Source organism: Arvicola amphibius, chromosome 5 (genome assembly GCF_903992535.2).
Source record: "Arvicola amphibius chromosome 5, mArvAmp1.2, whole genome shotgun sequence".
Taxonomy (NCBI): domain Eukaryota; kingdom Metazoa; phylum Chordata; class Mammalia; order Rodentia; family Cricetidae; genus Arvicola; species Arvicola amphibius.
Window position 1 is genome coordinate 55,307,030 of NC_052051.1, and position 23,543 is coordinate 55,330,572.

The 23,543-nt window shown below is 45.2% G+C and overlaps 1 protein-coding gene across 2 annotated transcripts in view; it reads left to right on the forward strand.

Annotated features, from left to right (window-relative positions):
• Nucleotides 1–2,712: 2,712 nt before the first annotated feature.
• Nucleotides 2,713–23,543, forward strand: part of Vps39 (VPS39 subunit of HOPS complex) — a 39,279-nt gene continuing 18,448 nt past the window's right edge. Inside the window, exons 1-10 of one of the 2 annotated variants that reach the window (XM_038330817.1) lie at nucleotides 2,713–2,919; nucleotides 5,610–5,675; nucleotides 11,511–11,575; nucleotides 12,273–12,315; nucleotides 13,715–13,809; nucleotides 14,822–14,920; nucleotides 15,616–15,708; nucleotides 17,899–18,082; nucleotides 20,628–20,748; nucleotides 20,845–20,965. In XM_038330817.1, the coding sequence (XP_038186745.1) occupies nucleotides 2,847–2,919; nucleotides 5,610–5,675; nucleotides 11,511–11,575; nucleotides 12,273–12,315; nucleotides 13,715–13,809; nucleotides 14,822–14,920; nucleotides 15,616–15,708; nucleotides 17,899–18,082; nucleotides 20,628–20,748; nucleotides 20,845–20,965 (960 nt within the window). In that variant the 5' untranslated portion in view covers nucleotides 2,713–2,846. Of the gene's footprint in view, nucleotides 2,920–5,609; nucleotides 5,676–11,510; nucleotides 11,576–12,272; nucleotides 12,316–13,714; nucleotides 13,810–14,821; nucleotides 14,921–15,615; nucleotides 15,709–17,898; nucleotides 18,083–20,627; nucleotides 20,749–20,844; nucleotides 20,966–23,543 lie in introns of those variants that run through there. The other variant, XM_038330818.1, reaches the window with a different exon arrangement.

The following is a 23,543-nucleotide window of genomic DNA, read 5'->3' on the forward strand; positions in this document are numbered from 1 at the left end:
AGCATCTATTATTTCCCATAGGGAAAGTGTGACTTCTTATTCTAGGAATAGGACATTACCAAGAATCTAGGCTCTCTGATCAGTCTCAGGCCACCTCCTAGACACATACCTGTGCCCAATTAATTTTAAGGGATTTATTTATAATAAATACAGACTTACTTAAAAGAAAAAAAACGCCCCACAGACTTGGATATGGGCTAATCTGATGAAGACATTTCTTTTAACTGAAGTTCCCTCTTCCCAGGTAATCCTAGCTTGTGTAAGGTTGACAGAAAACTAACTGGCACACTGTGGTAAAATCTGATACAGCATTTAGGGAACATTTCTCTACAGCTTTTTACTGTGGTGGCTTATTTGAAACCTACCTTAGGCTCGGTACCTTTAAAGAGAACAAATCAGATGAGGAAATGAGTGTATTCTGAAACTAACCCATTATCAGTAGCTGTGGTAGCATGTGTTGCTGTTGCAGGTAAAGCTTAGCAGATGGAATAATCATTACAACGTAGTAGGGTAGTTGGTCACATTTTTTAGATTGCTTGGATGCTTACTTGAGACTTGGGGGAAAAAAACTGCTGTGTTAAGAAAAAACATAAAACAGTTTATAGCCTTGGGTCTGATATTATGTTATTGGGGTTGAATATATAGTGTGTTTTTTAAGGACAGACCAGGAGGGTAATTTGGTCTGTTCCTCTTTTAGAGTTTAATATTGGCTGGTCTTGGTCATTGTATCTGGAACTTAAAGTATTAGACCCTTTCTTTATATAGTAATCGACACTCTAAATTTCAAGGAAAGACTTAATTAGAAATTGTATGTTTCTAACTACCTGACAGTGTTCATTCATTTGATTGTCTGAGCAGTGTTTGATAAGGATAGGACAAGCAATCCTCCTTACATATGAAGGACTTGATACTATATAAAGAGTAAAACCTCCAGGACCTGTTGTTTGGACATCATATCATACCCACCCTTTTAGAGTTTTGCATTAAATCCAAATGCCTGTTTATGCCATACCTGATAGTTGGATACAGACCATCTCTGTACAGCTTAAATCGAGTTGGTTTTTAGTTCTCCAAATGAAACAAAGTTACCCTATAGGCCTGTAGGCAAGGATAGCTGAGTGCAGTTCAACACAAAGGTGTAAACTTACTAGAACAGGATTTATTTATCTTTGTAACTTGTATTTCTCAAGTATAAACTCTGTAGATGACAACATTGTGTCCAAAGTGTGAAAACACTGAGCTTGTTTGAACCCTTGCTACTTGGAATGTGTGGTCTCAGAGATCAGTGGCATCAGCCATATCTGGAAGTATGCTCAGGGTTCTCAGTGGAGGATCCCATTCTGGTCCCATGGAATCAAATCTACATTTTACTACTGTCTCTAGGTGATTTGTAAGTATACGTAAGAAGCAATGGGCCAGAGGGCTTGGGCAGTGACCCAGGTGGTAAAAGTGTTTGCCAGACAAGCTTGAGGATCTGAGTTTGGATCTATGGTACCTATGTGATAAAGCCGGTAGCCTTGCACTGATGTTGAAGACAGGTGGGGCCCAGGAGCTAGTTGGCCGGCCAGTCTGGCTAACTGTAAAAGGGGTGGGTGTAGCCACACATGGTTTTAATCCTAATCCTTACAAGGCAGAGGCAGACAGAGCTCTTGAGTTCAAGGCCTTTGTGGATTGCATAGTGAGACTCTGTCTCAAAAACAATAAGCAACACAGGCCCTTTCTCATAAATTATATAAAGTGGGAAGCCATCTGTCTTCTGGTCTAAAACATTGGTCAGGAACAGTGGCTCACCAGAAGTGTTTACCGAGCAGAAGGCATTTTTGTTCATGTGTCTGATCTTTGGGCAAGCTGCTCTAGAGTCCATCTGGCAGGTAGATTCTGGGGATGCTTCCAAACATCCTCCAGTGCATAATACAGTCCAACATGCAGCCCCTAAAAAAAACTGTACTGGAGCTGAGAACCGCTGGCCTATAATGATCTTTGTTTTCAAGTGTATGAACTGCACTTGAGTTCATACTGTTCCCCTCTAAAGTTTAAGAAATTGGAATGAGGGACAGGGTTTCATTTTTCAAAAGTTGCTGGTGTAGGGACTAGGAGAGAACCACTGACCAGCACTAATGATGTAAACCTAAGGTAGTGGGATTAGTTGAACTGTAATGATACTGAAACAATCTATTGACTAGTTAAGAGTATGTCAGACTTGAGAGACGCTCACAATTGTAATAGGCCTTACGCTGAAACACTTTTTGCAGAGTAGGAAAGTAAGGCCTGCAATGGCCCATTTCTGAAAACACAAAAGCAAAAACAGCAACAGAAAAAAACCCCTAGAATTTCCTAAGTGGCAGATCTCCAACCCAAGTCTGACACCAAGGCAGAAGTTTCTCCTCCCCGTCCCCGTCCCCCACCCCCACTCCCGCCCCGTGGTGGGAGAGATGGTTTTTGTTTGAGACAGGACCTCACATGTCCTAGGCTGTCTTCAAATTCGCTATGCAAATGCAAGTAGCTCTGAACTTCTGATCCTCCTGACTGCTGGGATTTCTGGACTGTGCCATCTCTCCTGGCACTCTACCCTACAGCGTGAGGTCTTCATTACGTTCACAGCCTAAGAAGTCTAAAACCAGTTTTGGTCCTTCCACAACAGCTGTCTGGATGGGAATTCAGGGGGGCGGAGCTTGTTGCGGCGGAAGGGGCGGGCTTAAGCCTGCAGGAAGTCCGGCGGCGAGGATGGTTGTGTTGGCGAAGGTCTGGTAGCGGGGTCCCTGGTGGGATCTGGGTCTTCCCTGACTTTGGGCCGCAGGCTCCGCTCAGCAGCCGGAGCAGGACGGCGGCGGTGAAGCTCCGCAGCCATGCACGACGCTTTTGAGCCGGTGCCGATCCTGGAAAAGCTTCCCCTGCAGATCGACTGCCTGGCTGCCTGGGGTGAGCCGCGGGGCCTCGCGCCTGTCTTGTGGGAGGCAAGGAGTCTGACCGCGTAGGTGGGCGGAAGACGCAGGTTGTCAGAGAGGGCCGAGATGACAGGACTGTGCACCCGGGGCGGCTTGCGCGATCTCTAAAGACAGTCCATTTGTGCAGTGAGCATTTAGAGGTTAAGCTCCCTGTATTAATTGTGCTCGTTTGGGGCCCACTTCTGTTCCTACGAAGTCCTGAGTGGAAAAGGCAAAGCATTGGGAAGTTATAACGCTGCCAGGGGCTTGAACTTGTTCAAATAAATGGTCGTGCAGTTTCTTAGGTGAAAGACACAGATGCTTTACTGGGCACTGAACACGTTAGCAGCATATGCTTCAGAGTCCTTAGTGTTCACTCACAGTATACTTTTCTTTACGGTACATAGCTCACATACTCTCTTACTCTGAGTGGTTGAGTGCCTTATGCCATGAAGTGCCCAAGTTACCCGACTCTGAAATAGAAGAGCACCATAACAGACTGCCGTGAAACCTAACCTATATGACCTTGCATGCTTTTTTTTTTTTCCCCCTTGGGATTGGCTAATGCAGAAAGCAAGGTCAGCATCTTTTGTGTGTTTTGGAGTTCAAGTATGTAAATTTTGACTCTCGGCTACTTTGAGTGCTTTTCCGTGAATCATTATTACCCGTTACAACCCCCAAAGACTAAGTAGGAATAATTTCAGTCTTCTCTGTTAATGTCCATGTCCGAGAAGTCAAGGGCCTATATGAAGGTAGACTTTAGAAACCTCACTTAGATCTTACACCGAGAAAGGTGCCGTGATGGGCCGTGTGGGACTCTTGATGGCGACCACTGGCCTGCGCGTCGATAGTACTATTCAGCCATGCTTGCAGGTTCTTTGTGGAGTCCCCAGAGGGATTCGGATTTTTGTGTTGCTGCTTTGAGCAGCTGCTAGCCTCTGTTAAATAGTACCCCCATGGCAAACTGGCCTAGTCTTTCGGATTAGGGAGAGAATCCTGTTTCCTCAAACATCTCGAGAAAACCTCATTTCCTGGAGGAAAGTGCTCTCAGTAGAAACTAATAAATGGAGGGATTAGTTTCTCTACTGTTTCGTCAAACACATATTAGATACCTACCCGGACTATCCTCTCCACCAGAGACAGGAATGCAAGGATGAAGGAGAAACAGTGAGGAACAAAAGCATGGGCACAGATTATTACACCAGGTAAACGATACCAGAGGTGTATGCCACCTATTCCAACATGCAGGGCAGGAACTCACTTCAGCCGAAGACAGATGCGCCCAGGAAGCTTGAATGCACTTTTCCAACCAGTCATGAGACTCTTCATTAACTAACTGTCAACTGCAGAAGAAGCTTCACCGGCCAAGCAGCCCATGGTTCCGAGCATAACCATAGATATTTAGAAGGCAGTTTGATACCATGTGCATTGAACAACAGTAGCAGATAATGGTAGCAGTTTATCCCGTAGGGCTTATGACCTCAGAAGCCAGGGGTTTTTTATTAGGTTTATCTCTTGTGAAGCAGGCCTCCGATCAATTCAGAAACTGATTGATTGGTTACCACCATAACCTTCACGTCAGTATTGCCCAGTGGGCACGTCTTGCCTGGGAAGTTAGTATTAGAGCATTCAGGGTTCACAGTAGCACCCCATAGTACTGTGAAAGCCAGCCAGCAGGGAGGAAGTTCTCAGGTCAGCTCCAGCTTGGTTTCTCCGTGCTCTGCCACCAACGTGTGTGGTGTCTTGAGCAGTAGCGCCTTGTGTTCTAGACATGGAGGGAACCAAGAGTGTCGGCAGTAGACCGTATTCTCTGGGGAGCCCCTGTGGCCTTCCTGTCCAGTAACAAGTAGACCGTATTCTCTGGGGAGCCCCTGTGGCCTTCCTGTCCAGTAACAAGTAGACTGTATTCTTTGGGGAGCCCCTGTGGCCTTCCTGTCCAGTAACAAGGTATCCCACAGCTGGTGCTGAGATTTTCGTTTGGTAACCAACTTCTTTCTGGAAAAGCATTGTTCGTCCATACAGGATACCTGTGTTCAAATTCTTTCTCTTTCTAAAATTATATATAAATAAATATATATGTAGTTTTTGTTATTTATTTTTTAGTTTATTTGAGACAAGGTCTCACTAGGTAGTACTTACTGGTCCACTATGTGGACCTGGCTGGCCTCCAACTCAGAGAAGCAATTTTCAATTGCTTACAAAGTAGTGGATTTCCATGAGGCTTTTTCATACGTCCTTAGTGTTGGTTAGCCCCCTCCCCACTCCCTGACCCCCAAACTTAATCTTAAACAATGAAGCCAAGGACATTTTTTTTAATCCATTAATGTTTCTGGTCTAAAAATAATCTTACTTGGTAGCCCAGGCTAGCTTTAAACTCACTGAAGTCCTCCTGCCTTAGTGGTCTAAGTGCTGAGAGTATAGATGTGAGCCACGTGTCTGGCAAAATAAATCATTTTTGATTGTTTCCAACAACCCTCTTTTTCTTCCTCCTCCTTTTCGTCCCCTTCCACTGTGGTTCCTCACCCCCCCCCCACACACACACACACTGAGAATTGAAAGTTGAGTTTATGTCTCACACCAGGCAGGGACTCTACTACCAAGCCACAACTCCAGGCTCCTCAGACCCAAGTCAAAGAAATGGGGTTTTCACAAAAGCCAATGAACTTTCTCTGGGCTCTTTTCTAGAGGAATGGCTTCTTGTTGGAACCAAACAAGGACATCTTCTTCTCTACAGGATTCGGAAGGATGCTGGTAAGTGTCTCGAACCCAGATGATGCACAGGAAAGCTTTACAACTGTGTGCAACTGTGGAAACAGATCCTCAGGCCAGTTAAGGGGTGATTGGAGGGAGGACTGGGGAAACGGAGAACCATTGAGACTCTCCTGGGATCTGTTTCCTGTAACAGTTTCCTAGCCACCTCTGGTGGGTGGAGCTGGGTAACACCCACCTTCTTATCTAGGAGATTCACTGCCTAATAAGAAACGTTTCTGTATAAATGCTGTATAGTTGTAGGCAAAAAGAAAGAAAGAAAACGTAAAGAACAGTGGCCATTGATGTGGACGGCACCAACTTATGAGGCTAGGCCACCTGAGAAGAGGGCAGTCTAGGTTTGAGCCCAGTTTTCCTTTTTGGCCACATGACTGGCTGAGTCCTTTCAATACCAGCTTTCTCTTTTGTAAACTTTGGCAAAGTTGTTGAGAGCAGGTAAAGCAGCAATAGGTTTGGAAGGACTTTAAACAGCTCTTACTAATTGTGACTTTGTCAGTGGTGATGTAGAATAATAACTAAAGTGTTTGAAATGTGTTCTGTTAAAGATTATCCCCTTTTGTTCTGGTTTTACATCTGTACTTTTCTTTTATGGAAAATGGATGTCTGGGAGGCCAGAGAGAGAGCCCGACGGGTAGAGCTCGTGCCTTGTGAGCACGAGGATCTGAGTCTGATCCCCAGGACTGTCGTAAAACAGCCAGGCTTACCTCGCATGCTTGGAATCCCAGGTCTGAGGAAGCAGAGACTGGCAGACTAACAGAATCAGTGAGTTCCAGGTCCTAGTGACAGACCCCATCTCAAAAACCCAAGGTGGAGCATCATCTGAGGTTGTCCTCTAGCCTCCACATTCATGTACACACATGTACATATGTTCCTGCACACAGGTGCACACACACACAAACATGAAAAAAGAAAACTGTTGTTAGCGTATTATGCCCTAAAACTATTATATATAGAAACTTGCTCTTCATGCAAGAAGAGGTTAGACCAAGTTGCTATTATTCAACCATAATGGACCTGAAAATATAACAATTGCATAGTTTTCTTATAAATTCCTTTTGATTTTCTTATATTTGTTCATGTCTATATGTCTCTCTGTGTGTATCTGTGACTCTGTATACATATATATGTAACTAGGGAAGACTGAAGAAGGCATCAGGTCCCCTAAAGCTGGAGTCATAGGTGGTTGTCAGCTGGCGGATATGGATGCCGAGAACCAAACTCAAGTCCTCTGCAAGAGTAGCAAGTGCTCTTAACCATAGCTATCTCTCTAGCGCCAGAAATCACAGTTTTCAGCCTGATGTATTTCCTTAGTAATTTCAGGTGAGACTAGAAATAGGAGCCTCTCTTTGGAATGTGGAAAGGGGTCTCATAACAAGGAGGGGAAAAAAATCTGTGGCAATAGAGAAAGAAGGGCCAGTGGTTATGGTGCTTACCCATAATACTCAGGAGACTGAGGCAGAAGGATCACAAGTTTAAGGTCAGCCTGAGCTGTATAACAAGACCCTGTCTCATAATAAGAAAATTAAAAAGGTCAAGTGTGGTGGATCGCACCTGTAATTGCAGCACTCGGGAGGCTGAGGCAGGAGAATTGTCCATGAGTTCATGGCCAGCTCTGCTGGACTACACAGTGAGTTGGTCTCAAATAAAATAAAATAAAATAAAATAAAATAAAATAAAGAAAGATCAGGTTCTATAAAGGTAAGAGGAGAAACCAGAGACTAAAATAGAGAGTTTATTTCATTTCTGCGTTACTTTCTTTCTTTTAAGTCAGGGGTCATCAAGCTTCTCCAAAAAGTCCAAATAAGCCAGGGAAGTCGGAATAGCAGTTAAGGACATTTGCTCTCCAGAGGACCCAAATTTGGTTTTCAATACATTTATTGGCTCAAAACTTCCTGTAACTCCGGTTCCAAGGCATCTGGTGCCCTTTTCTGGCCTCCACAGATGACCACATATACATACACGGAATCAAACATGTACATGTAGATAAAACTAAATCTTTAAAAAAAACAACAAAAGTCCATTTTGTGTGCTAGAGAGATGGCCCAGTGGTTAAGAGTGTGCACTGCTCTTGCTGGGGACCCAAGTTTAGTTCCCAGGACCCACATTGGCCTCGGAATCCCACATCCCCTTCTGTGTGTTCAAGCTGGGCAGTGGCGGCACACACCTTTAATCCCAGCACTTGTGAGGCAAAGGCAGGGGGAACTCTTGAGTTCAAGGCCAGTGGGTTGGTCTACAAACTGAGTTCCAGGACAGCCAGTAGAGAAACCCTGTCTCGGAAAACAAAACAAACAAACAAAAATTTAAACCTTCGAGTAGAAAAAAAAAGTCCAAGTTAGGCTTTAAGGATCATAAAATTTGTCCTGAGTTTAATGTCCTTATAAGCTGAAAGCAACCATAGGTAGTGTGTATGTGAGTTATCAGGACCATGTTGCACACGGAGGGCCCTGTGGGTAGTTCTTTGCTCATCCTCGCTTTAAAGTTGGAGTTCTCTTTTTTTTTTTTTAAATATTTATTTATTATGTATACAATATTCTGTCTGTGTGTGTGCCTGCAGACCAGAAGAGGGCACCAGACCCCATTGCAGATGGTTGTGAGCCACCATGTGGTTGCTGGGAATTGAACTCAGGACCTTTGGAAGAGCAGGCAATACTCTTAACCTCTGAGCCATCTCTCCAGCCCCCTAAAGTTGGAGTTCTCAAAGCCAGAATGTTTTAATTCTTTGATAGATGTAGTCATTGATTTAAATAGTAAGCTTACCTTGAACTATCAAACATTTAACCGTTGTTTTCTGGCCATATGGCGTGCGTTCAGATTTAATGGGGGAAGACAGGAAACTAAATAATTGCTTCTCAGCCTTTTGGTTAAGGTCAGTGCAGAACACTACAATAAAACAAAACAAAAATAAAGACTCAGCAAGGCACGGTGGCTCACAGCTGTTATAATAGCACTTTGGAGCCCGAGGGAAGAAGCCTGCCATGGCTCTGAGGGCACCTGGGCTGCAATGTGGGACCTTGTCAAACAAACTAAAAACAACTTCTCAGGCCAAGTGTAGTGTCTTCATGCCTGTAATCCCATGATGTAGAAAGCTGAGGCAGGAGGACTGCTTCAAATTCAAGGCTATCCTGGCCTCCATAGTTAGCTTTAGGTATGCAGACCCATGGCTGTCTCAGGGAAAGGTGTTTTGTATGTTGTTATGAGATGAAGTTTTTTTTTTTTTCTCATGGTACATTAGTTTTGCCTGAAAGACTAGTTTTTCAGACCCCCTTAGGATATTGAACAAAGTTCTTGACTTTTTGTTTGTTTTTCAAGACAGGGTCTCACTATGTAGCCCTGGCTGTACTGAACTCACTGTGTAGACCAGGCTGGTCTCGAACCCACAGAGATCTGCCTGCCTCTGCCTCCCGAGTGCTGAGATTAAAGGTGTGCGCCACTCACTGTACCCAACTGCTTGCTTGCTTGCTTTTCTTTTTTCTTTTTTCTTTTTTTTTTTTTAAAGAAATCACTTCAGAGGAACACAACTGGCAGTATTTGTTAAATTACAACAGAAAGGGAAAGTGTGGCCAGTCACTGCCTACCCTATAAGCTTGCTGCCTTCTCAGACCTTAAAGAATTTTTTTTAACTTATCCAACATTTATTCGACTAGAAAGCATTGCTAGTGTTGCTGAGTTTCCTCTTCCCTGCACACTTGCACCTTCCACTAGAGAAGGGGAAGTGACACACGAGGGCAGATGGGAGACATGGGGATTTCAGGAAGAGGTAGGTTAGAGTAGGAGGGGGCAGGATGGGGTGTGTGCAAAGGTGGATTCCAGGCAGATATGCCCCTCCCCCCATGCAAAGGCAAGACCACAGGCTGGTACAGGAACATCCAGGAAAGATGGGTCTGTAAGACATTTCCTGTCCCTAGGTGGCTGTCAAGGGTAGCCAGGAAATCTCAGAGTTCTACCTTCAGGCTCTCGACTGAGGCAGCATCACTTTGATGGTGCTCACCAGCTTCTAAAACCCGCTCTCGGCATTCAGAGGCCACCGCCTCCCTTCTTAGAGCGAACCGGCTTGAAATAACTATAGTAGGAGTTATAATAGCCTCTCCGCAGATGTCCAGACATCCAGGGACTCCTCTTCCAGCTCTCCCTTGACCCGGAGGTGCTTTGGCTGTAGCCTCAAGCTCCACAGTTCACAATGGGAATGGCCAGTGAGCACCTGGCTCTGGATAGCAGCCACTGTGAAGTGCAGGAACCAGGCCTGGCCCAGCTCTGGAGACCCTGAGGGCTTGTCCTTAAAGATTTTTCCATTGGTGTTTGGGGCAGCAATGAGTGTGGTGTTAAATATTCTAGAATGCAATATGCTATCATTCAGAAAATTTTTTCCAAATGCTAGTTTTGAAACTTCCAGTTGAAGTTTCAAATCATGCATGCAAAAGGCCATCCAATGCATTAGGCAGACCAGTGTGCTCCTATGGTAGCAGAATAAACAGCTCACTGATATGTCTAAGGGTGAGTCCTCAATCTAAGAAGCTCCCTTTGCCAAGTCTGTTATCAACAGTGAAGATCTAGTTGCTTGAAAGGAACAGAATATTGCTATTTTCCAGCTATGTCTTTGTGAGAACAGATGTTTGCCCAACACTGGCTGTTCCCCTAGCTACTGTTCCCATCAGACACCTCAAGTATAACTTTGGAACCTGCCGTAGTGCCACATACCTAAAATCCAGCACCTTTGGAGGTAGAAACAGAAGGACAAGAGCTCCAGACCCTGTCTCAAAATAAACAAAGCCACCAGTGAGGGTCTAGTAAGGTGCTCCAGTGGTGAAGGGCTTAGCTGACCACCCAAATTCAATGCCTGGAACCTGGGTAAGGGGAGGAGGGGGGAGCTGGCTCCACAGAGTTGTCCTTTGCTACGGATGCTCCCACCCCGCTAATAAAAGAAAATGAGGAAAAAGTGAAAACCCGTGTGGCAGTTCATGCCCTTAATCCCAGCATTCAGGAAGCTGAGGCAGAAGGATTGCAGTAAATTCAAGGCCAGCCTGGCCTTTGCAGTAAAATATAGGCCACGGCAGGCTACAAAGTAAGACTTTTCCTTGGAAAACACTGGGGTAATAGTACCAGCTCCTTGGGGTTAGTTGTGGGATGATATCCAATGTAGACTGAAACCAGTCCCACACATTGTATTTAGTCACTGCCTGGTGGTAGCTGTTGGTGATGTAATTGCTCCTTTTTGATCTGGTAACTCCTGTAGCTGAATCTGCTTGCTTCCCCAGCAAGATCGGGCTCCTGTGTCTTTATGGTGTTGACTTTCCCCCCCTTTTTTGGCAACAGTGGCAGCAGATGTAGCCTCACCTGAAAGTGGCAGTAAGTGTAGATGCATTCCCCTGCTCTGGCTTGGAGATGGTGCTGTTTGCTCTGTCCCCAGGATGCAGGATACAGGGCGGCTGCCGGGAGGTAGTTCTTTCTAGGTGGAGGTAGACTTTGGCCTGAGTCTCACGGCTCGGACTCTCAGGTGACTACAACTCTTTACCCTCTTTTTGAGAAACACTTGGCCAGTATATTTTGTAGAGTAAGATCTTCAGATTCCAGGTACCTTGCTGCTTTGGTAAACACCTTGTGATCTTTCCTGCTGATGGTAAGGGTGCATGAGACCCTCTGACGTAACCCTGGGCTTGAAAGCCACCTGCTGTGCTCAGGAAAGAGAGCCGCCTGTTTTAGACCTCTGGCTTGTAGTCCTTTAGGTAATTTAAAGGTTTATTAGGAGTGCGCATGACGCCGTGTTTTGTTTTATATGCATCCCTGTGCTTGGAACTACAGAGGTTTGTTTGTTTTCCATAGGTTGTAACAGGTTTGAGGTAACACTAGAGAAGTCCAATAAGAACTTTTCCAAAAAGATCCAGCAGGTAAGTGGCCTTGATCGTTGGTGTAAGTATTATTTTACTATGAGGCCCTGCTGTGTTAGTCTGGTTTTCAGCACTGTAATGCAATAACCAAAGCAGGCTACTTTAGGAAGAGCCAAGATGAAGCTCACAGTTCTAGAAGTCCAAGAACACAGTGCTGCCAGCATGTCAGCCTTGCTAAAAGCCTCGTGACAGGACACACGCCACAAGGGAAGGTCATACTGTCCCACAGGAAGCCCGAGTGATTCAGGAAGAGGCTGACCTGTTCAACAGCCTGACTTCTCTTGAGAACGAATTGAAGAATCCCACGAGCGCTAATTGACTCCCTTCTAATTATATATCCCAAGTGACCCATAGACTTCCCACCAGGCCTTACTCCTTAATAGCACCACAGTGGGGACCAGGCTCCCCACAGAGGCATTAGCTATTGAGGGATACACTCAAGCCCTAGCCAAAGGTAGAACTTGATGTTATTTCATTTGAATCCTCTTCTCTCTGCCCTCTTTATATAGGGACTCAGCCTGTGGTCATACACCTGAATCCTCTTTCACAAGCAGAGACCGTGGTTACACAGAAAACTGAGTCAGGTGTCTGTCACCAGTACAGGCCCTTTAGTCTGGTTTAGTCTTCTTGTTAAGTGAACTTTTAGTAAACCTTACCGGAAATGTTTAATTGTGTGTGATGATTTGCTATTTTCCAGATCCATGTGGTTTCCCAGTTTAAGATTCTAGTCAGCTTGTTAGGTAAGAAAAGGGGCTATGTTTGTATTTCCTGTGTTAATTTGATAGTACTTAACAATGAGCTGGTACCTATTAACCAGACACAGCAGGGCATATGGGTAATAAAGGTGACATCTCTCATGAATTTGAACTCTATTCTTCAAGATTCTTTGTTCAGTGATCAACAAGTAATAATCCATTCAGGGATCATATATTTATATACCAAAACCTGTGCGAGTCTGACATAGACATTAGAAATACAGAAATCAATGAGACATTGTATCTACCTTTGATTATATTCTCATTTTCATGGCCAGAATTTAGGAAGTAATGGTCATAGAAACGTTGACAGTACTGTGGTATCTGGAGAATAGGAAGGACTGATACAGTTTCCATAGGAAGAGAGAAGTAGGCAGAACCTTTGTGGCAGGAACAACTTAAGCAAGGCTGTCATGTGGCAAGAGGTGTTCCTTGTGGCCTGACTTAGGACATGTGATGAAGGATGACAAGCTATCCAGCAAGAGGCAGCTGGGGCCGGACTGTTAGAGCCCTCACCTGCAGCATCTTGGTTTTGCAGGAGGCGGCCAGAGAGGCTGAAGCCTAGCCACTTACCTCACACCCTGGACTATTTAGCCCAAGGCCTGAATGACAGAATCATTATAACTTTAGTTCCTGGTCCACAGCTAAACATTGAAGCACTAAATCTTCACCATAGGAACTAGCTGAAAGTTCAGTTTAGATGTTTTGGTGATCCTTCTGCCCACAGGTTTACTTTCTGCAGTTTTGGTTACCTGGGTCAACCGTGGGACTGAAGCAAAGGTAGCAGTGAGATACTCTGAGAGACGGCACCCCTGTGCTGTTGCTGTTGTTTGTAATCGTTCTGATGTCCGTTGTTTTAGTCTCTTCCTGTGCCTAGGTAAGCTTTGTGAGAGGTTACGAACAGGAGAGGATACAGGCTTGGTCTGTCCTGGCTTGGGCACTGATTGGTATCTTGGAACTGAGTGGTTCATGGGAGACTTTCCTAGTTTTGCTTAAGCAGAAATCCTTGCCATGGTTTGTACAGAATCCAGAGAGTCTTTGTTTTTTTCTAATGGGAGCTTGCTAGCTTATGCAGCTGAGAAAACTACTTCCTGGATAAATGCTGATGTATTTCCACACTTGAGAGTTCAAGTGCGGTAGGAAATGAAGGCCCCCTGAACTGAAGTCATCTCAGAGTCTTAAGGAACAGAATACCCAGGTCAGAAGATGTTTGCACTGATAGAGTCGGGAATGGACCATCGTTAGTGGAACTAGAAGTACATCCTCAGCCAGAGTCTGCAGTTCACTTCTTTTAGATGTTACACAGTTAAAATTTTTTTGATGTTTTTATCTTGGTGATCGTGTTAGCGATTGTCTTAGTGACATTGTGGTTTCTCCCAAACAGAAAACAACATTTATGTCCATGACTTGCTGACATTTCAACAAATCACTACTGTTTCAAAGGCCAAAGGGGCATCGTTGTTCACCTGTGACCTCCAAGTGAGTGTGTTTGAGGTGAACTTTGGCTTTGTGAATCCAGCACTGCCCAAGTTCCTAACTCTCCATGAGAAGAATGGCTCTGGCATCCAAACCCAGCAGCCTTCAGAGAAGGATATTTTGCTTTGCGTCATATTATATGTGGTATGAGGATACAAGATTTTCATTCCCTGTGTGCTAATTAAATTGCCAAGTGCTAATGTGTCAGGAGGCAACTAGCCAGGGGTAAATGCAGTTAGCTGTCATGCAGGCCACTGGGGGAAAGCGACACCTCAACACTATCATGACCTGGTCGTGGTGTTAAATTGACTTGTTCTAAACAAAGTACTGTAGTCTTTGTCATAGGGAGTTTGCATTGTTCAAAAATGACCTTTGTTTTTGCCAATTCGTCATCCTTCTGTTCTTGAGACTTCCTGGGCCACTTCTCAGCTGGGATTGTTGATAGCTTTTTGTGGCTCTCTTTCACTCTTAAAGATTTATTAGCATACAGTGCTCTGCCTGCATGTCTGCCTGCAGGCCAGAAGAGGGCGCCAGATCTCGTCACAGATGGTTATAGCCACTAATCGTGTGGTTGAACTCAGGACCTCTAGAACTGCCAGTGCTCTTAACCTCTGAGCCATCTCCTCAGCCCCCTCACTTCCACTCTTAATTGCCCTGTGCTTGGAGATTTTCTTTCCCAATTCTTTCTAAGTGGGTCTGCTGTCACTGACTCATGCTGGCCCCGACAGCCACGGGCAAGAAACATTTAAGGGAAAAGGGGGGCAGAGAAGGGGATGGCCCAGTTATAGAATGGAAGACATACCCGGGGATTGTTTTCTGAATTGAGAATGTCCGTCTGAAAGAAGTGCTCCTCATCCAGATGTGTCTAAGGATGGACAGACTGGCCTTCCTCCACCCAGCACTGGCAGTGGGGCTTTAGGATTTGCAGGTTTGGATTCAAGTCGAGGTTGCCAGTCTGCTTGCCGCTGTGCCGTGGAGTCACCACATGCTCATTGGCCTGGGTGTTTCTCCCTAGCACACCGAGACCGGCGAGGAGGTGCTGCGGATGTGTGTGGCAGTGAGGAAGAAGCTGCAGCTCTACTTCTGGAAGGACAGGGAGTTCCATGAACTGCAGGTAAAGTCCACGTCCCTGCTGTGGGGTGGGGTGGGAGCTGGTGCTGTAGCTGGCCCTCAGTCTCCTGTTTAGACAGATGCACTGATGCAGAGCCCTGGGAGTTGCTCGTGCCCACTGCTGCGTAATTCCACAGCACTACCGAAGATTATTTTATCTTATAGTGGCTCTCACCTTTTCCAGATGTATTTTTATATTTTTATTAGGGTAATTCATGTTGTTGGTTAGTTGGTTTTCTTTTGTTACTGTTGTTTTGAGACAGGGTTTCTCTGTGTAGCCCTAGCTGTCCTGGAGCTTGCTCTGTAGACCAGACTGGCCTTGAACTTGGAGATCTGCTTGCCTCTGCCTCCTGAGTGCTGGGATTAAGTTCAAACCTGATTTATATTTTATTTATATAATTCTGGGAGTGTAGGGTATTTTACAGAATAGAAGTAGTATAACAGAAAGGCCTGAGCCGGGCGGTGGTGGCACACGCCTTTAATCCCAGCACTCGGGAGGCAGAGGCAGGCGGATCTCTGTGAGTTCGAGACCAGCCTGGTCTACAAGAGCTAGCTCCAGGACAGGCTCTAAAGCTGCAGAGAAATCCTGCCTCGAAAAAACAAAAAAAAACAAACAAACAAACAAACAAAAAAAAACAGAAAGGCCTGGATCGATTCCCCTTAACATCTTTTCAGTTGAACTCATGTTCTCTTTTTTAGGGGGACTTTAGTGTTCCTGATGTGCCCAAGTCCATGGCGTGGTGTGAAAATTCTCTCTGTGTTGGCTTCAAGAGAGACTACTACCTGATCAGGGTAAAACCTTCTGTTTCTGCCTTGGGGAGGTGATCGTGAGTTTACCTTGACAGATGATCATCACTTCTGAACTACAGGTCGGGAGACCTTGTTAAGTAGAGCTCTGGGTGTAACAGATTCCTGTCTGTATGCATAGTTTTTGTGTGTTTTTGCTCTTAGTATTCGCCCAAATCAGGTGTCTATGTGCTTTAGCCAAGCAGAGTTAGCTCTCCTTCTCTGCGTCATGATCCAGCAGTGTCTGATCACTGGGAGAGGCTCGGGGCTCTGTTTTACTGTCTGTCTGATCATCATATTTTTTCCCAAGTGTCACCTGCTCAGAATTCAGAATTATATATGAATTTTTTTAGTGTTAGCTTAAGTATTTCTGATTTTAGAGTTCAAAATCTCTTAGTGTGTTTGTTTTCAGTTTTTCCACTAATTTCAGAAATTGCATAGGTGTTTTATAGAAAATGCCGATAAGGAAATGGGGGTGCTGCTCATCCAGACTCCCCCTCTCCCAATATCAGAAACAGTGCAGATGACAGACAGGACCTTCTGTTTGATTTCCCAGCACCTAAAGAAAAGAAAATAAGTACTTCTGCTATATGGTTTTCTTCCCTGTTTTAAAAAATATACCTTGCTTGAGGCTGGAGATGGCTCAGTGGTTAAGAACACTGATTTCTTTTCTGGGGGATCCAGGTTTAGTCCCAGCACCCATAGGGCAGCTAAGAGCCTGTTGTAACTCCAGGTCCAGGGGATCTGATGTCCTCTTCTGGCCTCCGTGGGCACAGGCACACATGTGGTGCACAGACATATATGCAGGCAAAATACTCATATATATAAAAAAATAAAATCTTACTATGCAAACTGTCTTCAGAACTTGTTTTTTTTCTCCCACAGAGTGGTGAACAGCCACAGCATTGTCTTCCCCCTCGTGTGCATGCTGTAGATAGAAAAGACGGATGGCTCCTCGCCTCGTAGAGTGAGCTCAGTCTCTGGGCTTCTCCCTGGTCTGATAATCCAGACTCGGCAGTTCTAGCAGCCTTCCTAATTCTCCCCACAGTGTTAGCTCCTTATTGTTTATCTCTTCGCTATTTTTGCTCCATGTGTTTAGTTTGGGGATGTTTCACTGCTGCCAGCACTCGGGGTGCAGAGTCCTGAAGGAGTCGTTGCTCTCAGCCGATGCGATTCTAACCAGGCGTGTGCACACTGAGAGGAGTCTGCGGAGTGGCAGGGCCTAAGGCTGGAGCAGGCGTCTCGCCTTCTGACTCCTGTGGAGCTTCTGTCACACACCATCATGTCCACTGAGCTACAGACTCGGCCCCCTTCACCTTCTTAAGGTTTCATTTTCTGAGGGTGGCAAATCTTGCTTTAGGGCCATGGCTATTAAAAAATTGCTCATGTCTTGACGTACATTAAATTCTATTTTTGTCGTATAACTCTTGCTTTTAACAGCTATGTGGGGTTATGTAACTAATGCCACAGTGGCAATTCTCAGCAAACCTGCACCTCCCTTCCAGCTGCCTCCATCCAGGTCCTGGACCTCCACTGCTAAGCATGCGATGTCTCTTAAGTTTTGTTTTTTGGAGAATGTCAAATAAACAGAATTGTATCAAGTGGAGATCTACGTAGCGTAGTACATTAGAGATTCATCTGTGTGCGTATGTCAGTGGTTCCTGTCTTTCATAGCTGAAAGTATTCTGTGCCATGCATAGACTGGAGTTTGCCTGTCAGCTGAAGGCTATACCTGTTCCCCACTTTCAGCAACTGAATAAAACTGCTGTAAGCATTTGTATGTGAGAGTTTATATAAATGTAAAATTTTATTCCTCATGGACAGTAGTACCTAGAAGTGGTATTGCTGGCTCCTGTGGTGGGCTTGTGCTTAGCTCTATGAAAAGCTAGCATATAAGCTGGCTGTAACATTTTCATGCCCACCAGCAGTGATGTTCTGTATTGTGGCACCTCGCATCGGTAAAAGCCCCAGTTGCTCTGCACTGTAGCACGATTGGTGCCGGGCAGGTGATTTTCTCCATTCTGGAAACCGCTCTTTCACGGTGGAAAAAATGGTCACAATGAAAATCAGATTCGCTCTAGTCAAACAAGGAACATTATTGGCTTCTCTGGTTTGGGTTTTGTGCGGGTTTTTCCAGGCTGTGTACATGTCTCTTTCTGGGAAGTGCTGGATGACTCCCCTCATGTCTTCCTGCAGGTGGATGGAAAGGGGTCCATCAAAGAGCTCTTCCCAACAGGAAAGCAGCTGGAGCCCTTAGTTGCGCCTCTGGCAGATGGCAAAGTAGCTGTGGGTCAGGATGATCTCACCGTGGTGCTCAACGAGGAAGGCATCTGCACACAGAAATGCGCGCTGAACTGGACAGACATCCCAGTGGCCATGGGTGAGGCCAGCAGTAGCTGCTGCGTTGTCCTTTGGATGCAGGCTGTGTCATCCCTGTAGAACCGGTTCTATCGGGGCTCTAGCAGACTGCCCACCTTCTGCTGCTCACCCCGGGTCCCCTTCTTTTAAGTAAACACTTTTAGGGACATTAAAGAGGGGATAAGGTTTTTCTGGAAGTTAAGTTTTGCTTCAGAGGGGGAAGAATCTACAAAGAAATACGTATTTCAGGAAGTGGTGTCCACCATCGTTTCCACTCTTTGTCTCTTTTCTCTCACCTTCCTGTTAATGGTGTTCATTAGCTCCTTTGGAAAACCGTCTACAACTGGAAATGCCTTACTATCATTTATCATTTAGAGGGACAGACTGCCCTCACGGTGGGATCTTTCTAAACCTACCTTAGGCTCCCTTTCCTCTGCAGTGGTATTTTCTGGAAACATGCCGTGCTTGCTATAATTCCCTTGCAGACAGAAACACAAACATGGTTAGCACTTTCTGTGCCGAGAGGCTCGTGAGTAAAGGGTTGCGTTTCAGATGAAGAGCTAAGACACTGTGGAAGCGTTAGAATTCAGAAGTTGGCAGAGATGAAGTCTGATTGTTCAGTTAGACATGAAGTGATGCCCGGCATAGGGAAGATTGGACGAGGCCAGGCAGGGAGTCTGGGATTTGAAGAACAGTTTCCTTACATTCTGGGCAGACAGAACAGGGTGGAACTAGCTGAAGATGCAGAGACAAGCTGACCACCGTGAGACTCTGTGCAGCGCTTGACCAGCTCAGCCAGTAGTCTGAATCATGGAGGAACTAGCGAGGGCCAGCCATCAGAGGCCCGTGGGACGGGCTGAGAGGCTGGGACGGTCCTAGGCAGAACTTCTTGGTAAAACATGGTGTTCTGGAGCTGGAGCAATGGCTCAGCTGCTGAGCACTTTTTGGTTCCCAACACTCATGTCCAGTAACTCACAACTAACTGTAACTTCAGCGCTAAGGGATCCAGCACCTTCCTTGGGTTTCTGTGAGCACACACATAGACACATAAGTAAATAATAAAGTAAACCTTTAAACCCAGCAATTTTACAGAGTGTTCTTAGCAAACCACAATCTCTCACCAGTATCAGAGCTAAGAATATCACCAGATAAAACCCGAAGCCTTCAGCACAGCTCCCTGGCTTTGCTGTAACCTGCCTTCCTCTGGCCCCAAATCAAAGATTTTTTACTTACGATTTCTTTTGTTCTATCACTAATAACATCTCATGCAGCCATATTCACAGTGGAATGCAGTACTTAGGTATACCTGAATCTGTGTTCCTAGGCCATAGTCATACTTAGGTCCAGAATAAACTCTTTCTTCCTCCCTTTGAGGTGAGAACTGCTTCTGCATTGACTTTTTGAATCACACAGTTGTGCAGTACCTGTATTTAAGTTTCTGTAGTTAGGTTTAATGTTATGTACAAGAAGTAAATTTATTTCAGAATTCAGTATGAAGCAAAGCTTTTCTTTATTCCATCTTAGAAGTTCTAAGTTTTTTTTTTTTTTTTTTTGGTTTTTCGAGACAGGGTTTCCCTGTAGTTTCTAGAGCCTGTCCTGGAACTAGCTCTTGTAGACCAGGCTGGCCTCGATCTCAGAGATCCGCCTGCCTCTGCCTCCCGAGTGCTGGGATTAAAGGCGTGCGCCACCACCGCCCAGCAGAAGTTCTAAGTTTTTATGGCTCTTTCAAAAATATATTTTCTGTTGCCTGCCTTCATGTTAAATTTCCCTTATCATACAGCCTCCCAGAGGAAGGCTTTCATGGCAAGGAATTTAGATTTTTTTTGCATACTAACTTTAGCACATTTATAGATTCTTTGGCTTCACCCAGTACACTATGCTGAATTGTCCCATTCCTGCTACAAAGTACAGAAAGGAAAGAGCAGATCTGATAAATGTTCTTTTAACAAAGTCAAGGAAGAAGCCAGGGTGGTAGTGCGTACCTGTGGTCTCTCCCCTTCCTTAGGCCTTGCCTCCCAACACCAGTGCATTGGGGATTAAGTTGTCAGTGTATCAGTATTTGAAAAGACGGAAATGTTCCAGCTGTAGCAGGCATTAAGTGGGGTTTGTATTTCTTTCTCTGAAAATCTTAAGCAGAAACCTTAGCCAGTGTAAGGAGGGGAAAAAAGAAACTTCCTCCTGCTCTCTCTGGGGAATGCAAGGCAGTTCTGTAGCCCAGTTCTGCAGCTGCATTGGCAGGAAAGCTGCACCCTACGTTTATCTGACCTGGCTTTGTGACAGATAGGAAAATGGCACAGGAAGCTTCTATATAGTGGAGCTGGTCCAGCCATGTTAGCAAAGCTTGGTGTAGCTCTGCTCTGCAAGAGATGTCTCTTGATATCACTTAAGCAGGCAATGGTCCCCTTTCCTGTGGATTGCAGTGAAGGAGCCTCCTGTCTTGGTGCTTGACCTGAGGATTTTTTTTTCTTGAGATCTCTTTACATCACCTTCATGTTAGCTGAGTCCAAGCCCACCCTTAAACCCAAAGCCTTCGACAGAACGCAAGCTCAGCCTGTCCTCTCTTGCAGAGCACCAGCCCCCGTACATTGTGGCAGTGTTGCCCCGGTACGTGGAGATCCGAACGCTCGAGCCAAGGCTCCTGGTTCAGAGCATTGAGTTGCAAAGGCCCCGCTTCATTACCTCAGGGGGGTAAGGAACGTCTCTCTTCACTGTGACTGCCTTGCTCCCAAGTCCCTGTACCCTCATAAGTCCCATGCTCTTTTACCAATGTTCTTCTGCCTCCAGATCAAACATTATCTATGTGGCCAGCAATCATTTTGTTTGGAGACTCATTCCTGTTCCCATGGCAACCCAAATCCAACAGCTTCTCCAGGACAAGCAGTTTGAACTGGCTCTACAGCTTGCAGTAAGTCTTGTTCCTTAAGTTTGGGGACAGACTGCTTTCTAATTTTCTAAAGCAGCTGACCATGGTACAGATATTTGTATTTATAATTTATAGTGTATTTAGATCTCTATTTATATAGATGAAGAGTAAGCTGGAAGCCTGGTGGGGGGCTTTGATTGGGGTTTGAGTATCTATGTAACTTGCTTACCTGTTCCAGTGTAGAGTGAATGTCAGTTATAATGGTATAATTGAAAGTAATAGAAAGTAATGGAAGAAATAAAATAGTTTAGTAGACACTGTATGGTTTGGAACAATTAAAGACCATACACACATTAACATACAGTAATAGTCAGTTTTTGCCTATAGCCACTAAAGGCCCCCTCGGTTCTTTCAGAAGTGACTTCTGTGGGCAAGTGTAAGCCTTCAGACTCTGGAACTGCTTCACTTGTTATACGGAACCAAGCTACAGCCTTCTGTTTACTGTGGCCACTGGGCTGGTCAGCTTTTTATCCCTGTATTAACAGACAGCTTAGAAAAAGTGGTATTTATTTACCTCACAATTACAGAGATCCAGAGTTCAAATGGCGTAGTGCAGGCTCCACGTCAAGGCCACTCCTTGGCTTTGCTACCACCTGGAACAGACAGAAATACAAGGACATACAATTAATTCCACCATGAGCAGACAAGAGGGATCGGGGCTCTTTTCATAACAGCCCTCTCTCAAGAATGCCTTTCATCCCTAGTGACCTGAACACCTTCCAGTAAGCCAACACCTTGAAGGTCCATGCTCACTTTGCTCACTTCTCGGTATCGCCACCCTAGGAAACAGGTTCCCAACTCTGGGGTCTGGGGGGACACAAAACGCATTCTGCTGTTTGCAGCCGCTCTCCTTTGTGTTTCCAGCAAAGCAGCAGTGTGTCTAGCTCCATTTTTCTCCCCCATTGCTAGTGATTTTCTCCCTTTAATTTTTGAGACAAGGCTGTGTAGCCTGTGCTGGTGTGGCGGTCTGCCCACCTCACCCTCCAAGTGCTGGTATTACAGGCAAAGACTGACGCATGTGGTTTCTGTGATAGTTTATATTATCTGTAGAGAGTGGATTTGATTCCCAGAAATGACCATACATCTCTGGACCTAACCTGGGCATTAGACTAAACAGTGTTAATTTAAAGAGGTCTTGATACTGTAATAGTCAGCTTGATTTCTAGATGGTCTTGCAGGTCTAGACTGTCTCTGAAGGAGAAGCAGTGATCACGTTAATTACTTCTGGTGGCTGCTTTTATGTATGTGCATGTGTGCGTGCGCAGGTTCACAGGCACTGGTATGTATGTACATGTGGAAGCTAGAGGCCTCAGGACAGCCATCCACCAGTTCCCCACCCCCATAGAGTCTCTGAGTGAGACCTGGGGCACATTAGAGCCCTAGGGAGCCTCCTCTCTCCACCTCCCCAGAGCTGAGAGGCAAGCAGGTACCACCACACCAGCCTTTCTTCGTGGGTTTTAGGGATCAGACTGGTTTGATCTTTGTGCTTGCCGTGCAACACTTTATGGGCTAAAATATATCTCCAAGGCCATGGTGGCTGTTTTGAAAAACAACTTTTATTCTGTGTGTGTAAATTCTATAATTAAATTATAAATCCCACTTTAGAATGCTAATTTTTTCAAGCTCTCCTACATGTCTATCTTGTATGTTGAGTATATTGCCCCTTTTATTCTCTACGTTCCCTTTTCTTACCCCTCCCCCATCACTGGTCCCCTTAGTCCTCTGGACAGGTTTGCTTCTACGTCCTCTTTTGCCAGACAACTTAATTGTTGTGAATGGTGCTGCAGTAGACACTGGTGTGCAAATGTCTCGAGGATATGACTTGAGGCCCCATACCCAGGAGTGGTGAAGCCGTGTCCTGTAGAAGGTCGAATGTAAAGGTTTTTGAGAAACCTGCACCCTGACCTCCATAGTGGCTGGACTTGGCATTCACACCTCAGTGCATAAAGTCTCCCTTTTATTCTTGCTCTTGCCAGTGTTTGTTGTTACTCATTTTCTCAATGACTGCATTCTGACTAGGGTAAGCTGGAATCTCAATGTTATCTTAATTTGCATTTCTCTGGTGGCCAGAGAGAGTCAACATTTTTCATATTTTTATTGGCATTCTGTATTCATCTCGGGTTTATGTGTGTGCCTGTGTAAGCATGTGATAGACAGATGTTGATGTGAGGTGGCTTTCTCAGTCACTCTCTATCTTATTTTTCAAACCTGGAGATAACCAGGTGGCTGAACTGCCTGGCCTAGGGATCCTCTTCTCTCTCTCTGCGTTCCCAGCACAGGGATTATAACTATGCATAGCTGTACCTAGCTGGCTTTTTGCTGTGGTCAGACTCTGAATTTAGGTCTTTAAGAACATTACAGATTGAGCCATCTCTCCAGCCCCAGTATTTCATCTTTTTCTAAATGTTTTTCTATATGTGCCTGGCACACAAGATGAATATGACAACCTGCCTGTGATTTCAGCATTGGAGGTGGAGACAGATCATGCCCAGAGCAAGCTGGCTAGCAAGAATAACCATATCAGCCAGCTCTGGGTTTAATTGAGAGACCTTGCCTGATT